Source organism: Mirounga leonina, unplaced genomic scaffold (assembly GCF_011800145.1).
Source record: "Mirounga leonina isolate KUSES-001 unplaced genomic scaffold, KU_Mleo_1.0 Mir_493, whole genome shotgun sequence".
Lineage (NCBI taxonomy): Eukaryota > Metazoa > Chordata > Mammalia > Carnivora > Phocidae > Mirounga > Mirounga leonina.
In genome coordinates, this window is record NW_023270780.1 from 1,827,900 (window position 1) to 1,847,189 (window position 19,290).

General features: G+C 41.4%; 1 protein-coding gene and 1 pseudogene across 1 annotated transcript; one reads left to right on the forward strand and one right to left on the reverse strand.

Annotated features, from left to right (window-relative positions):
- Positions 1-4,646: 4,646 nt before the first annotated feature.
- LOC118000294 (60S ribosomal protein L17-like) lies at positions 4,647-5,246 on the forward strand. The gene has a single exon (XM_034989920.1). It carries the CDS (start codon positions 4,677-4,679, stop codon positions 5,229-5,231), a length of 555 nt encoding a protein of 184 aa, XP_034845811.1. The 5' UTR covers positions 4,647-4,676; the 3' UTR covers positions 5,232-5,246.
- A 1,017-nt stretch (positions 5,247-6,263) lies between these two features.
- On the reverse strand, positions 6,264-7,001 carry LOC118000295 (annotated as a pseudogene).
- Between the last annotated feature and the right edge of the window lie 12,289 nt (positions 7,002-19,290).

Consider the following 19,290-nt stretch of genomic DNA (forward strand, 5'->3'; position numbering starts at 1 on the left):
GACATCAATTCGCATAGAAATGGTACTGCAATGCTTCTCCTTTCTAATTTCCCTTTGGTCGGTTTCCTTGGATACCTGTAGGTTAAATGTGCTTTTAAAAGTCTATGAATGTGAGATATAAAAGAGCGGGATAAGAATGATCTTTTTTTTTTTTTTTTAATTTTGTCTTGAGAGTCTAACTTCTTAGTTCTTGCTTAAATTTGTCCTTTCAATCCCTTACACCATTCTCCGGATAAATGCCCAAAGAAATTCCAAATGATTTGGGGAAGAAAGTGGGTGAATTAGTCCAACCCCTCTCAGAGTGGAGTGCTTGTTTGCTATGTTTTCGGTTTCTCCGGTTAGAGACCGTAGGGTTTCAAACAGACTCCTCAACACTTTGCCACTAACTATCCCTCCTCCTCCCACACAGAGACACACAGCTCCTCAATTAGGCTTACGTTTAAAATGTAAATATTTGGTAGTTAGCATGTTAAATACTTTAAAGGAAAATAAAATAGTGATTGTCTTCTGGATAAGTGTTTCCTTTGAGTTCTTGAAAAGGAAATTTTGTGAAGATGAAAACGGGAGAGGGAGAGCTTTTGGTATAAAATGACATCTCTGCAGGGCAATTTGGAGTTAGTTAAGTTTGTTTTAACACGGGCTAAAGGAAGCCAGGATGATATGAAAACAACCAAAACAGATTGAGGACGAGTTAAAAAAAAAAAAAAAAAAGGATAAAAAGAAACCTGAAAGCACATTTTAGTACCAGCTTGGGAAGAAGTGCTGTGGTCTCATCCCACCAGCCACTGGAACTCTGGAATGGAATCCCAAAGAGAGTTCAGGAAGGAGATTCAGATTTAGGAGTCATACACATATGAGTGATAGTTGAGGCTATGAGAAAAAAAATAAGATTCCCGTAGAGAATATATTTAATAAGGCTATCAGGCAAAGGGGAGAAAAATGTGATTGAGGGGAAAGAGGAGAGAGGGATTGTCTACCAAAGTAGTCGAAGAAACTGAGGAACAGGTAGAAAAGAATGAAGTGAATCCGGGGGCAGAAATGTATGGAAGCCAAAGAGTTTCAAGGAAGAGATGATTATTGAAGTTAAATGGTAGGACTTTATCAGAATATATTAGACAGAATGGGAGAGTATGTTGGAAGTAATGAATGTGAGGACAGGCCATGAATTCATTTCACCCTTGGATAATAGCTTCACAAAGCACACTGTAGTAAGCATAGACAGAGATCCACCAAACTGAACCTTCCCCTCATACCCTTGGTCTCCACCTTCATGTCATCTCTCATGTGCCCTACCTCAGTACCTTTAAACCTACCTCTTTCTAGTCTTAATCAAGAAGCCAGGATAAGAGGCTGGGGGAAGAAAGATTCTCCAGAGGGCTGGTGCTTGGAAAGAAAGGTGCCTGGGAAGAGGTTGGATGAAGAATATTACCAGGCTAGTAGGTGGGTGTATGGAGCTGAATGAAGGATGAAAAAATAAAATAGAGTCAGGAGAAAAGCCAAACTCATGAACTAGAACATGTTTTAAGCTGAAGTAATGAGGCAGAGTTTATTTTAAATGGTAGAATGAAAAGTGAGGTTAACTTATCAGGAGGTGGATGAAAGCAAAGGAGCAAGGAAAGGAATGAATGAGAGGGTGGCTCAGAACACTCTAATCCACCAATAAGAAGCATGCATCAGGATATTATTTAACTCAATATGCCTTTAATGTTCAAAAGCTAGACTCATCTTCTGCTGCTGAATATCTTCTGTTGCCCCTCCAGATCCACTCTTCACCCTGCTCTGTGACTCAAAACCCACAGAGTCCTATGACTTCCTGGGTTTGGTCCATAGGAGAGAGCACTGGTAGGAGATCAGAAGTCTGGAGGACTGTAAGGATGGAGCATTTATTCCCCAACTTCCTCATGCCAAGTTGTGACAAGAAGGCTGAGTCTCTCTACCAAAAGCCGCAGATCCTGTGGTGACCACCATGATGTACCATCCAGATTTTCCTTCAGGAATGAAGGACTTATGGCCCCTGGAATCTTTTTTTTTTTTTAAGTTTTTATTTATTTATTTGTCAGAGAGAGAGAGAAAGAGCACACGCAAGGGGAGCAGCAGGCAGAGGGGGAAGCAGGATTCCCCACTGAACAAGGAGCCTGATGCAGGGCTCAATCCCAGGACCCTAGGATCATGACCTGAGCCAAAGGCAGACACTTAACCGCCAGGTGTCCCTTATTCCCCCTGAAATCTTGAGTAAATAAAGCATGATTGTTATTTTAAACTACTCAGTTTCGAGGTGACTTATTACAATGGATAACTAAACAAGAGCAATAGATAACTGGGTGCCTGGATGGTTCAATCGTTAAGCGTCTGCCTTCGGCTCAGGTCATGGTCCCAGGGTCCTGGGATCGAGTCCTGCATCGGGCTCCCTGCTCCGCGGGAAGCCTGCTTCTCCCTCTCCCAGTCACCCTGCTTGTGTTCCTTCTCTCGCTGTGTCTCTCTCTGTCAAATAAATAAAATCTTTAAAAAAAAAAAAAAGAGCAATAGATAACTAAACAAGGTATACCCAAGGTCCTAAGATTAGTAATTTGTAAAGATAAATCTCAAATCCAGTTCCTGTGATCAAAGTCAAAATATTTTTCCAAAGGGGACCATTATAATCCTGTTTAATTCATGAATGCACAGAATGTTCTGCTCCCTGAAATATTCTTACTCCCTACTGATGCCCAAAATGCCAGATATTTGATATTATGACCCCTGTTGAGATACAAAGACTCCAGGATAACTAATAAGTAAACTTGATTATTCTATTAAACCTTAGTTGGAGATATTTATCAGATTTGAGAAAAGATTTTGATTGACACCAATACTAAAAAATAATTGAACTACCCTACATCTTCCAGGAATGAATGAGAGGGTGGCTCAGAACACTCCAATTCAATTTTTCCAATTCTATTCTTTCTCTAATTTGAGATCCTTTTCACTTTAGGGATTGTTAGTAAATGCAGAAGTAGGAAGCATACACATTATTACAGTACATTTTTTATTATTGCTATGTAAAAAACAAATTTGGTGGAATAGCTGCAAAAATTTAAAATTTGTGGTTGAGATTTTCCAGTTTGAGTCACCTCTTTATATGTTAACATCGTACAACCTAGTTTTAACATTAACCAAAGTCAAACAAAATTAGAAGAGTAAGTCTCCCAGAAATAAATCCATATTGCAATAGCAAATACAAATGATTTAGATTTTGCAATCTAAGAATTATTGTATCACTGCATTCTCCCAGTAGCACAAGTAACAAATAGTTGTCTTAAAAGAAATTTGTAAACTTGGTAACAAAATTACTTCCAAAAAACTAACTTGAAACTTCTTTTTAAGAGGCAGAGAATTTGGGGTACCTGGGTGGCTCAGTCGGTTAAGCTTCTGCCTTCGGCTCAGGTCATGATCCCAGGACCCTAGGATCAAGGCCCGCATCGGTGAGCCTGCTTCTCCCTCTTCCTCTGATCCTTCTCCCGGCTTGTGCTCTCTCTCTCTCTGTCTCAGATAAATAAATAAAATCTTAAAAAAATACATAAAAGATAATGTATTTGTGAAAGTAAAAGAAAATAGTGCTATAAAAAAAACATTCATGGGGCACCGGGGTGGCTCGGTTGGATAGGCGTCTGCCTTCAGCTCAGGCCAAGATCTCCAGGTCCTGGGATTGAGTTCCGCATCAGGCTCCCTGCTCAGTGGGGAGTTTGCTCCTTCCTCTCCCTCTCCCTCTGCTTGTCTCCCCCCTCCCCATATCATGCTCTCGCTCTTAAATAAATAAATAAAATCTTAAAAAAAAAAAAAAAAGGAGGGTGCCTGGGTAGCTCAGTCCGTTAGGCGTCTGCCTTTGGCTCAGGTCATGATCCCGGGGTCCTGGGATTGAGTCCTGCGACGGGCTCCTTGCTCAGAAGGGAACTTGCAACTCCCTCTCCCTCTGCCTGCCCCTCTCTCTGCTTGTACTCTCTGTCTCTGTCAAAAAAAAAAAGAACATTCATGGAAGAAAGAGCTTATGAAAATTAAAAATATGAATGCAGAAATTAATAATTCAATAGGGGTAACAGATAAAGTTGAGCAAATCTCCCTGAAAATAGAATAATAAGCAAAAAGATGTGGGAGACTGGCTGGCTCAGTCAGCATGCAACTCTTGATCTTGGGGTGATGAGTTCAAGCACCAATTGGGTGCAGAGATTACTTAAAATAAATAAATAAGGAGTAGAAAGATGGAAAATAGAAGGAAAAAGTTGGGAATATTAGAGACCAGTCCAGAAGGTTCAACATACAATTAATAGGAGTTTCAGAAGAGAACATATAAAACAAAATTATCAAAGAAAAATGTGAGAAAACATCCCAGAGCTGAAGTGCATAAACTTTTAGGCAAATGAGCCCACTGAGTGGTCTTCCAAGAAATAAAAAAGACCTACAGCATGAGGGGCGCCTAGGTGGCTCAGACGGTTAAGCGTCTACCTTCGGCTCAGGTCATGATCCCAGGGTCCTGGGATCAAGCCCCACATCGGGCTCCCTGCTCCGCAGGAGGCCTGCTTCTCCCTCTGCCTGCCGCTCCCCCTGCTTGTACTCTCTCTTTCTCTCTGTCAAAAAAAATAAAACCTTAAAAAAAAAAAAAAAAGACCGCTCTTCCCCTAAGCGGCCTGAGGTGACCTCTGAAAATGGTTCGCTATTCGCTTGACCCAGAAAACCCTACGAAATCATGTAAATCAAGAGGTTCAAATCTTCGTGTTCACTTTAAGAACACACGTGAAACTACCCAGGCCATCAAGGGTCTGCATATCCAAAAAGCCACCAAGTATCTGAAAGACGTCACTTTACAGAAGCAGGGTGTGCCATTCCGTCGCTACAGTGGTGGAGTTGGTAGGTGTGCCCAGGCCAAACAGTGGGGCTGGACACAGGGTCAGTGGCCCAAGAAGAGTGCTGAATTTTTACTGCACATGCTTAAAAATGCAGAGAGAAATGCTGAACTTAAGGGCTTAGATGTTGATTCTCTGGTCATTGAGCACATCCAGGTGAACAAAGCCCCCAAGATGAGACGTAGAACGTACAGGGCTCATGGTCAGATTAACCCATACATGAGCTCTCCCTGCCACATTGAGATGATCCTTACTGAAAAAGAGCAGATTGTTCCTAAATCAGAAGAGAAGTTTGCAGAGAAGAAAAAGATATCCCAGAAGAAACTGAAGAAACAAAAACTTATGGCCCGGGAGTAAATTCTGTAGAATAAATGCAAATAAAAAAAAAAGAGAGAGGGAAAAAAAAAAAAGACCTACACCACGATACATTATCATGAAATAATAGAACATCTAGGGTAAAAGAAATATACTAAAACTTCCTGAGAGAAGAGAAGTCAGTCTAACTTCAGAACTGAAGGACAGAGAGTTCCACGAGGAATATTCCTTTAAAGAAATGTTATGATCAGTTACCTGATACATTTGAACATGAGAGAGGAGTTACATTTTCAACAGTGAGTTTAGAGATGAATAAGCAACTATAAAACAAAAGCAAAGGGAGGAGGCAGGGGGATGTCATTATCAATTCAAGGGAAATTAAAAGTTGTACAAGAAAAGACATATACAGTTTGGCTTAGCTGTGGGTAAATATTGATGATTTTCTAAATGCTGATTCTGCTAAAATTATGATTCAAGGGGCACCTGGGTGGCTCAGTCGTTAAGTGTCTGCCTTCGGTTCAGGTCCTGATCCCAGGGTCCTGGGATCAAGCCCCGCATCAGGCTCCCCGCTCCGCGGGAAGCCTGCTTCTCCCTCTCCCACTCCCCTTGCTTGTGTTCCCCCTCTCGCTGTGTCTCTCTCTGTCAAATAAATAAATAAAATCTTTAAAAAATTATGATTCAATAATTAATCACCAGGGAAACGCAAATCAAAACCACAATGAGATATCTCACACCTGTCAGAATGGCTAGAATCAAAAAGACAAGAAATAAAAAGTGTGGGGAGGATGTGGAGAAAAAGTAATCCTCATGAACCGTTGGTGGGAATGCAAATTGATGCAACCACTGTGGAAAAGAGTATGGAGTTTTTCAAAAAATTAAAAATCGAATTACCATATTATCCAGTAATTCCACTATTGGGTATCTACCCAATGAAAACAGAAACACTAATTCAAAAAGATATATGCACCCATATGTTTATTGCAGCATTATTTACAATAGCCAAGATATGAAAGCAACCCAAGTGTTCATCTATGGATAAAGAAGTTTGGTATATGTGGTATATAACACAATGGAATAGTCTGTATCCATAAAAAAGAATGAGATCTTGCCATATGCAACAACATGGATGGACCTGGAGGGTATAATGCTAAATGAAATGTCAGACAGAAAAGGACAAATACCATATGATTTCACTCATATGTGGAATTTAAGAAACAAAACAAATGAACAAATGAAGAAGAGACCAAAAAACAGACTTTTGGGGGGGTTCCAAAGTTTTATTCAAGAACTTATATAAAATATTCCAGATAAATGAACTTTAATCCTCACCTTCCTCCTCTTTCTCATCCTGGTAAATCTGGAAGTAACAATTCATAACTGCTGTTGGCAACTGTGCACAACCAGTGACGTAGATTATTCTTCAAATATTTTTCAGTGAGATATTTCAAATGCCTTTTAGAAAAAGACACCTCAAAAGGTACAGTAATCTTGCTCTTACTCCTTTCAATAGTTGCAACCCCTCCACCGAGATTCTCAGCTTTTCTATTCACTTTGAATCTCTCTTGAGGAAACCGCTCAAAAGGGGCTGCATCCGTGATTCCATCTTCTACAGGGTGGCTGCGGTCAAGGATAAACTTCAGAGCTTGCTTCTTTTTTTGCCCCCCTTCAGCACAAGCTTTTTCACAGGTGTCAGGGTGGCAATGGAGGCGGAAAGGGAAGTGGGCATACTATGCACAGGCAAAGAGCCCGCCAAAAAAAACAGAGGTTTCGGGTTCTTGGGGTTTTTTTAAAGATTTTATTTATTTATTTGACAGAAAGAGAGAGCACAAGCAGGGGGAGCGGCAGAGGGAGAGGGAGAAGCAGCCTCCCTGCTGAGCAAGGAGCCCGACATGGGGCTCGAGGTGGGGCTCAATCCCAGAACCCCGGGATCATCACCTGAGCCGAAGGAAGACGCTTAACCGACTGAGCCACCCAGGCGCCCCAAAAACAGAGTTTTATTTTTTATTTTTTTATTTTTTTAAAAGATTTTATTTATTTATTTGAGAGAGAGACTGAGATAGAGAGAGCATGAGACGGGGGAGGGTCAGAGGGAGAAGCAGACTCCCTGCTGAGCAGGGAGCCCGATGTGGGACTCGATCCCGGGACTCCAGGATCACGACCTGAGCCGAAGGCAGTCGCTTAACCAACTGAGCCACCCAGGTGCCCCCCAAAACAGAGTTTTAAATACAGAGAACAAAGTGATGGTTTCCAGAGGGGAGATGGGTGGAGGGATCGGTGAAATAGGTGAAAGGGATTAATAATACACTTACCCTGATGAGCACTGAGCAATGTACAGAATTATTGAATCATGGTATTGTACACCTGAAACTAGCATAACACTATTATGTTAATTATACTTCAACAAAAAATATAATAACTATATCAGGAGGATGGGATAGAAATATGTGTTGGGGAGTAACACATGATGAGGTAAATCCTCATCTTTTGTAGTTGGAAGTTAAAAGGTAATAATATCTGGGGCTCAGTCGGTTAAGCATGGACTCTTCATGTGAGTTCAGGCCCCACATTGGGCTCCACGATGGCCATGGAGCCTACTTAAAAAAGGGGGGGGATGCCTGGGTGGTTCTGACAGTTAAGCATCTGCCTTCAGTCAGGTCATGATCCCAGGGTCCTGGGATCAAGCCCCGCATTGGGCTCCCTGCTCTGCGGGAAGCCTGCTTCTCCCTCTCCCTCTGCCTGCCACTCCCCCTGCTTGTGCTCTCTCTCTCTCTCAAATAAAAAAATAAAAATCTTTTTTAAAAAATAAGAAAAATAAATATTTAAAAAAGTTTTTAAAGGTATTATCTGAAACTGAAAAATCAAGAAATAGCAGTATAAACACGTTTTTGAAAATTTGGAGTTCTAGGGGCACCTGGGTGGCTCAGTCAATAAAGCATCTGCCTTCTGCTCAAGTCATGATCCCAGGATCCTGGGATGGAGCCCCACATCAGGCTCCCAGCCTGCTTTTCCCTCTCCTCCCCATTTGTGCTGTCTCTCTCTCTCAAATAAATAAAAATAAAATCTTTTTTTCTAAAAAGAAAGAAAATTTGGAGTTCTAGACTGCAAGCAACCATTAAAAAGTTGCAGTGATTGAGGAAGTACAAGTTGGATATGGGGAGAATAGAGTGTTATGACTTTTAACAATCTCTTTGGCCTTTTACACTATGTACCTGTACTGCTTTGATAAAAATCAAAATTAAATTTAAAAATTAATATGAGGTAGTGGCACCTGGGTGGCTCAGTCAGTTAAGTGTTTGACTCTTGATTTCAGCTCAGGTCATGAACTCATGGTTGTGAGATTGAGCCCTGCACTGGGCTCTGAGCTGGGCATGGAGCCTGCTTAAGATTCTCTCTCTCCCTCTCCCACTGCCCCTCCCCACTCCTTCCCTCTCTAAAAATAACAACAACAACAACAATAATAATATGTAGCTAACAACTGACTTGTGGATCTTCTACAAAGACAAGAAAATATATTGAGTGTTTTAGCTGTCTTTAAGCCAACATTTGCTTTTCTTTTTCTGTAGTAAAAGATAAGAATATACATATATTTTGTTATAGAGAAGTTTAGCATGCCAAATCCAAACTCACTGTTACAAGATAGAGAGCTTATTCAATGCACAATGCCTGTTGATGGGATTTTGGTATATTCTTCTGCCATGTGTTTGAATAAGTATGTTTCCCTGTTTATTTCTTAATACAGCCTGGATTTTTGACAAGGCTGTTTTGGGTTTCCATTTAACTTCAGTTCAATCATGTCAACAGCTTCCACAAATACCAAAAACAAAGTCTTAGTAACCCAAGAGTTTAATGCAATCCTACTGAAATATATTGAAATTTGATAGAAGCTGGGTGATTGGTGCAATGTGGTCCATTTAATTCAGGTTTTCTCCTGCTTGGTTATTTCAGCTGCTTTAACAAACAGTATTTTGCATTAGTGTAAATTATTTTGGTGATATTATTTCTTACAAAATGGTGGGTTTACTTTCTTTTTTTTAATTTATTTTATTATGTTAATTGCCACACATTACATCATTAGTTTTTGATGTAGTGTTCCATGATTCATTGTTTGCATATAACACCCAGTGCTCCATTCAATACCTGCCCTCTTTAATACCCATCACCAGGCTAACCCATCCCCCCACCCCCTCCCCTCTAGAACCCTCAATTTGTTTCTCAGAGTCCATAGTCTCTCATGGTTCATCTCGCCCTCCGATTTCCCCCTCTTCATTTTTCCCCTCCTACTAGTTTCTTTTTTTTTTTTTTTAATATATAATGTATTATTTGTTTCAGAGGTACAGGTCTGTGATTTATCAGTCTTACAGAATTCACCGCGCTCACCATAGCACATACCCTCCCCAATGCCCATCACCCAGCCACCCCATCCCTCCCACCCCCCACCACTCCAGCAACCCTCAGTTTGTTTCCTGAGATTAAGAATTCCTCATATCGGGCGCCTGGGTGGCTCAGTTGGTTAAGCCACTGCCTTCGGCTCAGGTCATGATCCTGGAGTCCCTGGATCGAGTCCCACATCGGGCTCCCTGCTCGGTGGGGAGTCTGCTTCTCCCTCTGACCCTCCCCCCTCTCATGTGCTCTCTCTCATTCTCTCTCTCTCAAATAAATAAATAAAATCTTAAAAAAAAAAAAGAATTCCTCATATCAGTGAGATCATACGATACATGTCCTTTTCTGATTTAATTATTTCGCTTAGCATAATACCTAGTTCCATCGACGTCATTGCAAATGGCAAGATTTCGGGCTTTTGATGGCTGCGTAATATTCCATTGTATATATATATATACCACATATTTTCTATCCATTTATCTGTTGATGGACATGTTGGCTCTTTCCATAGTTTGGCTATTGTGGACATTGCTGCTATAAACATTGGGGATCACTTTTGGATTACTACGTTTGTATCTTTGGGGTAAATATCCAATAGTGCGATTGCTGGGTCATACAGTAGCTCTATTTTCAACTTTTTGAGGAACCCCCATACTGTTTTCCAGAGTGGCTGCCCCAGCTTGCATTCAACAGGTTTACTTTCAATATGTGTCTTTTTATTGTTTTGTTTTTGTGCCTTTTTTTGTTTCTTCTTCGTTGTTTCAATGTGTCTTTGAAGAGCTTGCTACACTCACTAATGTAGACTTTACTCACCTTTAAACCAAAATTTCCTCAATTGAACATATCTCTCACTTTATACTGAAAATCCATGAGAAGATGGTATTTGTTGTACAAAAATTTAACCATGATACAGGTGAATTTTATTTCTGTGAAATAGCTAAAAGGTCATGAGAGAGAAAAATACTAAATTTCTGCCTAGTCCTGGAACACCAATTGTAGGGTCCTTTGTCCATCTCTCCAGAGAAAGAAGGAAAGAGTGACAACTCATGTATATACGTTTGGAGGAGTATAACCTTTATGGAGGGCAATATTACAAAAAATATAGCAAAAAAAAAAAAACAAAAAAGGTGCACACCCCAAACTAAAAAGAAATACCACAACACATGTATTAGGGTGGCTACTTTGTTGTTGTTTTATTTTGCTTTATGTATATACATATACCTATATATGTGTGTGTGAATGTACATGTATATATATAACCCTGACAATGCCAAAGGCTGGAGCAACTGGAGCTCTCACACATTGCTGGTGGGAATGAACAACAGTACAACCACTATGACAGACAGTTTGGCTGTTTTTTACAAAGTTAAACATACACTTACCATACAACCCAGCACAGGGTGTTCACTCCCACTACTACTCCCATTCAAGAACAATAAAAAAGTAGGTTCATTCAAAAACTCTTACCCAAATGTTTATAGTGGTTTGATTCTTGGTTGTGAAAAACTAGAAACAACCCACATGTTCTTCAACTGGTAAGTGGATAAACAATGGTACATCCATAGAGTGGAAAAACTCAGCAATAAAATGCAACAAATTTCTGATATGCAACAACATGAATGAATGCTAAGTGAAAGAAGCCAGCCTCAAAAGTCTACATACTGGGGCGCCTGGGTGGCTCAGTTGGTTAAGCGACTGCCTTCAGCTCAGGTCATGATCCTGGAGTCCCGGGATCGAGTCCCGCATCGGGCTCCCTGCTCGGCAGGGTGTCTGCTTCTCCCTCTGATCCTCCCCCTCTCATGCTCTCTGTCTCCCATTCTCTCTCTCAGATAAATAAATAAAAAATCTTAAAAAAAAAAGTCTACATACTGTATAATTTAATATATAAGACATTCTTATATGTCTTATATATTAAAGGCAAAGGCAAAATTATAGGGTCAGAAAACAGATCAGTAGTTACTAAAGGATGAGTGTGGGAAGAGAAGCTGACTACAAAGGGCACAAGGGAATTATGGTGCGGCAGGGTTCTGTATCTTGATTATGATGGTGGTTACGTGAATGTATGCATTTGTTCAAAACACATAGAACTGTACACTTACAAGGATGAATTTTACTGTATATAAGTTACACCTTCATTAACCTGACTTTTTAAAAGGATTGGGGGCGCCTGGGTGGTGCAGTTGGTTAAGCACCCGAATCTTGGCTTCTGCTCAGGTCCTGATCTCAGGGTCGTGAAATCGAGCCCTGCGTCAGGCTCCATGCTCAGCGTGGAGTCTGTTTAAGACTCTCTCTCCCTACCCCTCTGCCCACCCCCACCATACGCATGCTCTCTCTCTCAAATAATAAATATATTTTTTAAAAGGGTTGAGTTTGAACTTTTTCATAATAAAAAGTTAAAATAAAAAGCATAGACCCTCTTGCAATTCTAGGAAACAATTGGACAGTGTGTAAATATGTATGAACAAGAATATTCCCATTGAAGTATTGTTACAGATAAAAACTGAAGAAAAAAAAAAAAAAACTCAAGCAATCCCAAGGCAGAGGATTGGATAAATATACTAGGTTATTTCTATACAATACTATGAAGTTTAAATAACTGTTGACAGAGGGGTGTCTGGGTGGCTCAGTCATTAAGCATCTGCTTTTGGCTCAGGTCATGATACCAAGGCCCTGGGATTGAACCCCACACCGGGCTCCCTTCTCGGCAAGAAGCCTGCTTCTCCCTCTCCCCCACTTGTGTTCCCTTTCTTGCTATGTCTCTCTCTGTCAGGTGAATAAATAAAATCTTTTTAAAAAAATTTTTAAAAATTAAAATAAATTGATGACAGAGAAGGGGAGAGTGGGCTCATAGTGAACTTCTTTGATTGAGTTCATTATGAAGTATAAACATTTAACTATCAAAAAATCCAAACATATCTGGTGCTTAGAGTAACTCCAAAAACACATGTGAGGTTACTATGTTCTGCTTAGTTAGCATATTGATAAATATAAGATTAGTAGGGGAAGAAGTGAATGTAAATTATAATTAAAGAATTTTCTAAAAGTGATAATACTTTGTAGCTCTAGTGAATATGAATATATACTGGGTTTTATATGTGTTCAATAATTTAATATGTAGGTCTCATTCCTTTTGTAATTAAAGAAAGGAACAAGCCATCTATTAAAGCAAAAGAAAGAAAAACAGGGAGACATGTTTATTGACATTGAAGAATGTTCACAAAATAATGTTAGGAAAAAAGGTTACAGGCCAAATATGTGTATGATATGGTCCCATTTGTGTAAAAAGTACAATATTTATACACATAAAATGTATGCATTCATTTTTTTTAAAGATTTTATTTATTTATTTGACAGAGAAAGACACAGCGAGAGAGGGAACACAAACGGGGAGTGGGAGAGGGAGAAGCAGACTCCCTGCGGAGCAGGGAGCCCGAGGCGGGACTCGATCCCGGGACTCCAGGATCATGACCTGAGCCGAAGGCAGTCGCTCAACCAACTGAGCCACCCAGGCGCCCTGCATTCCTTTTTTTAAAAGATTTTATTTATTCACTGGAGAGAGAGAGAGAGAGAGCACACAAGTGGAGAGAGGGAGAGGGAGAGGGAGAAGCAGACTCCCCGCTGAGCAGGGAGCCGGGTTCAGATACAGGGCTTGATCCCAGGACCCCAGGATCATGACCTGAGCCCAAGGCAGATGCTTAACCTTCTGAGCCACCCTGGTGCCCCAAAATATGCATTTAGATGTAACTTCATAGAAAAACGTTTGTAAAATACCAAATATTAACACGGTTATTTCTTTTTTTTTAATTTTATTTATTTATTTGAGAGAGAGAAAGAGAGCATGAGATGGGGGAGGGTCAGAGGGAGAAGCAGACTGCCTGCTGAGCAGGGAGCCCAATGCGGGACTTGATCCTAGGACTCCAGGATCATGACCTGAGCCAAAGGCAGTCGCTTAACTGACTGAGCCACCCAGGCGCCCACAGTTATTTCTAATTGAAGGAATTTTAAGTGATGTTATTTTTTTTTCTTTTTTGAATCTCCTATTTTCCCTAAATTCATCAGGTATTACCTGTATAATTAAAAAATAATAAAGTAAGGATGCCTGGGTGGCTCAGTCGGTTAAGCATCTGCCTTCAGCTCTGGTCATGATCCCAGGGTCCTGGGATCAAGTCCCACATCAGGCTCCTTGCTCATCTGGGAGCCTGCTTCTCCCTCTGCCTGCCATTCTCCCTGCTTGTCCTCTCTCTCTCTCTCTGTCAAATAAATAAATAAAATCTTTTTTAAAAATTAAAAAACAAAACAAAACATGAAGTGGGGCTTGAACTCACAATACCAAGATCAAGATCTGAGCTTCCGACTGAGCCACCCAGGTGTCCCTCCTTTTTATTTTATTTTTTTTAGAAGGAGCAAAAAAAGTCAATTTTTCCCAATGTGAATAGATTTATAACCAACCTGCGAGAGTACTACTTAATTATATATATGTCATACCTAAAATGATAAATGCGTTGGACAGTAGAACAGTAGAAAGAATGCAGGATCTACGAGCTCATTAATAGATGTATTTCACTTTTGCGGATGTTCCTTAGAAATGACTTGAAGCTTTTGTTGGGTTTTGGATTTCCTCCTCCGAGCAATGCCTCCTCAGCTACTGCAGGGAATTAATTGAGGCGGGAGCAGCAGCTGGAACCAGAAATGTCCTCTATTAAAAAAAATTCTCAATTTTCCTTAAAGGTTTTTTGTTTTTTAAATTATTTTAACACTTTTTTAAAGATTTTATTATTTATTTGAAACAGAGAGAGAGATCACAAGTAGGCAGACAGGCAGGCAGGCAGAAGGAGAAACAGGTTCCCGCTGAGCGGGGAGCCCGATGCAGGACTCAATCCCAGGACCCTGGGATCATGATCTGAGCCGAAGGCAGACGCTTAACCAACTGAGCCACCCAGGTGCTCCATTTTAACACATTTTGAGTGAGGGGTCAGTCAGAACCTGATTCTTTGTCCCAGTAGAATTTCTATATGACTTCAGCCAAGTCACTTTACCTTTTAAGATTCATGTCCTCTTAAAAAATGTATAGCTACAGTGGGGACTGCTTCTCCCTCTCCCCCTGCTTGTGCTCTCTCTCTCTCTCTGACAAATAAATAAATAAAATGTATAGCTATTTTGAGATCAAATAAGATGTGCATGAAAACACAGCAAACTCTTTCTCTTATAAGATTTCAAAGAAATCCAAATCATTTGTCACAATCTGAAATGAGAACAGACTTCTTATCTGGGGGATGATTTAAACCAGTAATAAGTTACCCATTGTAACAAGATTACACTATTATATTATCCCCTGATTCTTATTCCTATAGTGATTCAGACATAACAGTTCCTTGAAAAACAAAGAAAAAAATATCTTTAACTAGAATCTTCTCACCATGGAAGGGAAGTGGTAGAAGTGTTAATATCTGGGGCGCCTGGGTGGCTCTGTAGTTAAGCGTCTGCCTTTGGCTCAGGTCATGATCCCGGGGTCCTGGGATCGAGCCCCGCAATGAGCTCCCTGCTCTGCGGGAAGCCTGCTTCTCCCTCTCCTGCTCCCCCTGCTTGTGTTCCCTCTCTCGCTGTGTGTGTCTCTCTCTCTCTGTCAAATAAATAAATAAAATCTTTAAAAAAAAAAGTGTTAATATCTTTTGCTTGGGTTGGTATACAACGTTCATTTAAGTTAGACAAATGGTAGAGAATAAGGAGAAAAGGAAGAAGACAGGCAGAATGAGGCAGCCACCAGAGCAGACAGAACAGATAACTACAATTCCAGAGCACCCTGCTATCCTTTTTCTTTCCTACTTGCAGAGGAAGCAATTTATAAAATGTATTAAGGAGAATCCTGCTTTGACAGAACCTATCCTTTGGTGTCACTCTCCAAGACAGTGAAACACGAACCTGCCTGCCTTGGAGTGGAATTTTTTGTTGTTACATATAACTCTAGGACCTGCTCCTATTCTGCGGAAAGATTGTTGGTATCAGGTAAAGAAAACCTCACCACTAGTTTCCCATCCTCTTTGATTCCCATAACATTTTGCTCTACCATTATTCAGAACTCCTCAGTGCTGCAGTCTAGTAATTGGGTAAGGTATCTATAGCCCTTAAGAGATTGTGAAATTCTTGAGGGCTGGGATTACCTCTTGTTAATTTTTTATTTCTAGGGCATGGCATGGTGCCTAGCATCTAGAAGTCCTCAATATATGATTGTAAACTAGTGAAGGTATTGTGGCTCATCTCTATAAAGATGACTGCAAATAACAATTCCAGATGCTGGAAGCCCTACCAAGAATGGCAAACTTCCTACTACCTTCCCTATTCCAGTTGGTGTAGGGCTTTGGTTCTCAAGTGGGGTCCCCTTAGACCATCAGCATCACCTGAGGACTTGCTACAAATGCAATTCTCTGGACATACTCCAGACCTACAGAATCATAAACTATGGGAGGGAGGCCCAGAAATCTGTAATTAAACAAGCTTTCCAGATGATTCTGATGCACACTGATGTTTGAGAACCAGTAGTGTAGTAGGAAGTCCAACGGGGTCTGTGCCCTTGCCCTGGTTCAGCTTAGCGGCCCTGTGTCTAACCATGAGAGAATCCCTAAGCCCCTCAAAACTCTGCCTTCACAGGGAGAGTTGGAATGATGCCTGAGAACCCTTCTGGTCTAAAATTCCGCAAAATACCAAAGACAGAAAGAAAGTAAATAAATGTTCCAATGACTAGATTTAGTCATTCATTCAGCAAATATGTACGTACCAGACAGTGACCTGGACACGGAATCAGTGCAGGACACAAAATTACTCCTTTTTATTTTTTAAGATGTTATTTATTTATTTATTTATTTGAGAGAGTGAGGATGCAGGAGAGCATGAATGAACAGGGGTGGGGGGTGGGGGTGGGGACGGGGCAGAGGGAGAAGCAGACTCCCCGCTGAGCGGGGAGCCCCATGCGGGGCTCCATCCCAGGACACTGGGATCATGACCTGAGCTGAAGGCAGACACTTAAACCAACTGAGCCACCCAAGTGCCCCACAATTACTCCTTTTTAAATAAAGTTGCAAGATTGCAGACCACAAACTTACCTGTCTTCTGTCTACAATAGTCTCACATTGCATTTGTTGGGGAATGTGAACTGGAAAGCTGAGAAAATGATCCAGAATTCTGACCACTCCTCTCCCAAATTACTTGGACTTTAATTCTTTTGTTTTTTGTTCTTTGTTTGTTTGTTTGTTTTTACTTTGACCTCAATTCTTAAGCTCTTGTGTTTGCTTAAGGGGCTTCAGTACTCATGTGTTAGGAGACAAGCGTGTGATAATAAATGTGATTATCTACCAAATTAGAATATCTCTGGGTCTACATTATTTCATGGCACAAAGTTGCTTGCTCTTTTTTTTTTTTTTTAAGATTTTATTTATTTATTAGAGAGAGAGAATGAGAGAGAAAGAACACATGAGAGGGGATAGGGTCAGAGGGCGAAGCAGACTCCCTGCCGAGCAGGGAGCCCGATGCGGGCCTCGATCCAGGGACACCAGGATCATGACCTGAGCCGAAGGCAGTCGCTTAACCAACTAAGCCACCCAGGCGCCCCAGTTGCTTGCTCTTTTAAGAAATCGAATTCCAGGAGCGCCTGGGTGGTTCAGTCGTTAGGCATCTGCCTTCAGCTCAGGTCATGATCCCAGGGTCCTGGGATCAAGCCCCGCATCAAGCTCCTCATCGAGCCCCGCATTGAGCCCGCATCCGGCTCCCTGCTCCGCAGGAAGCCTGCTTCTCCCTCTCCCGCTCCCCCTGCTTGTGTTCCCTCTCTCACTGCGTCTCTCTCTGTCAAATAAATAACATCTTAAAAAAAAAAAAGAAATCGAATTCCATCTAATTGTCACCTCATTGATTCTCTTTTCTCGTTACCAACTGTATTGCTTAAGTTCCTGTGTTGGCCATTCGCCTTTTTTTGTTTTTGTATTGTTTTGTTTTTTTAATTTATTTATTTGAGAGAGAGAGCAGGAGGAGGGGGAGGAGCAGAGGGAGAAGCAGACTCCCCGCTGAGCAGGGAGCCTGATGCAGGGCTTGATCCCAAGACCCCGGGATCATGACCTGAGCAGAAGGCAGACACTTAACTGACTGAGCCACCCAGGTGCCCCTCCTTTCTTTTTGATCTGCCTCCCTCCCACACTGACTCTTGTATACCCCACCACACAAACTCAGTACCTAGTGGGCTTTTGTAAGGTGTTTTAGACTATTTAGGACATTTATTGAGTTTAAACATCCTTTTTTAAAAAGAGATTTTATTTATTTATTTGACACACAGAGAGAGAGAGCATGCACAAGCAGGGGGAGTGGCAGAGGCGCTCCTAAATATCCTTTTTAAAAGGACCTCTTAATGGGATGCCTGGCTGGCTCAGTTTGAAGAGTATGCCGACTCTTGATCTTGGGGGTTGTAAGTTCTAGCCGCACGTGGGGTATAGAGATTCCTTAAGTAAGAAAAATAATAATAAAGTAAAAAGAACTTTTAAGAAAAAACAAACCAGGGGCGCCTGGGTGGCTCAGATGGTTAAGCATCTGCCTTCGGCTCAGGTCATGATTCCAGGATCCTGGGATCAAGCCCCACATCGAGCCCCACATCGAGCCCCACATCGAGCTCCACATCGAGCCCCACATCGAGCCCCACATCGGGCTCCTGGCTCAGCAGGGAGCCTGCTTCTCCCTCTCCCTCTGTCTCCCCCCCGCTCATGCTCTCTCTCTCTCTCTGTATCTCTGTGTCTCAAATGAATAAATAAAATCTTAAAAAAAAAAAAAAAAGAAAGAAAGAAAAAACAAACCAAAAAGCCACCAACCACACTTGGACATTTGATTCTCTGACCTGTTCACATTTCACTGCATTTGAAAGGACAGGAGATGGCGCCAGACGGCAGTGGAATGCCTTGGGTTTAGCCAACTCCGGGGTAAGGAATGTGCTGGAGAGAGAAGTAGGAATTAAAACAAAGGTACCAGAGTTTGAGTAGCTACTAAGGTGAAGGGAGTGGGGGGGGGGTGGGATGGCATTTTGTTTTGTTTTAACATAGAAGGGTCCTCTTGACACCTACTCCAAATTAGCTTGGTGACTACAGAAATATCCATAGTAGAGCCAAAGAGCAAAATAAAGGCAAGTGCCTGGAGGACGGTGCTTGCCTCCTTACTCCCTCCCTCCCAGAAACCAAGGTCTTTGTCTACTGGGGAAGCACGAGGGCCTGGAGAGGCTGCTCACTCAGAAGTGGGAAGGTGCTGATTTGGGGCTAAGACATTTTTGTGAAACAATGTTTATTTCTGGAGGCAAAATCCCAAATCCCACCAGCAGTGAAACACTTCCCCGAAGCAGTCACACACACACATTTTAAATTAAAATTTTAAAAAATTACCAAAAGAAAAAATTCATGAGACAACCAGGAGGTGGCGCCTGGCAAGACACACTATCTGCCTGGGGAAGCTGAATTACAGCCACAGCCGCTGGACGGGGACTCTGACCTAGCGAGGTCATTCTGTCCAGGCCCATTCTTTCCTCCCATGCAATAGATGTCTCTGCTTTTCTTCCTTTCTCTGTTTCTCTGTGTTAACTATCCTGATTCCCAGGATGTCTAGTTTACACTTTATGCCTTTTATTCTTCTTAGATGAGAGGGGTGGGGCTTTGGGGAAACCCCAAAACATAAAATGCGCCTTGTAAGGGAAAAATAATTC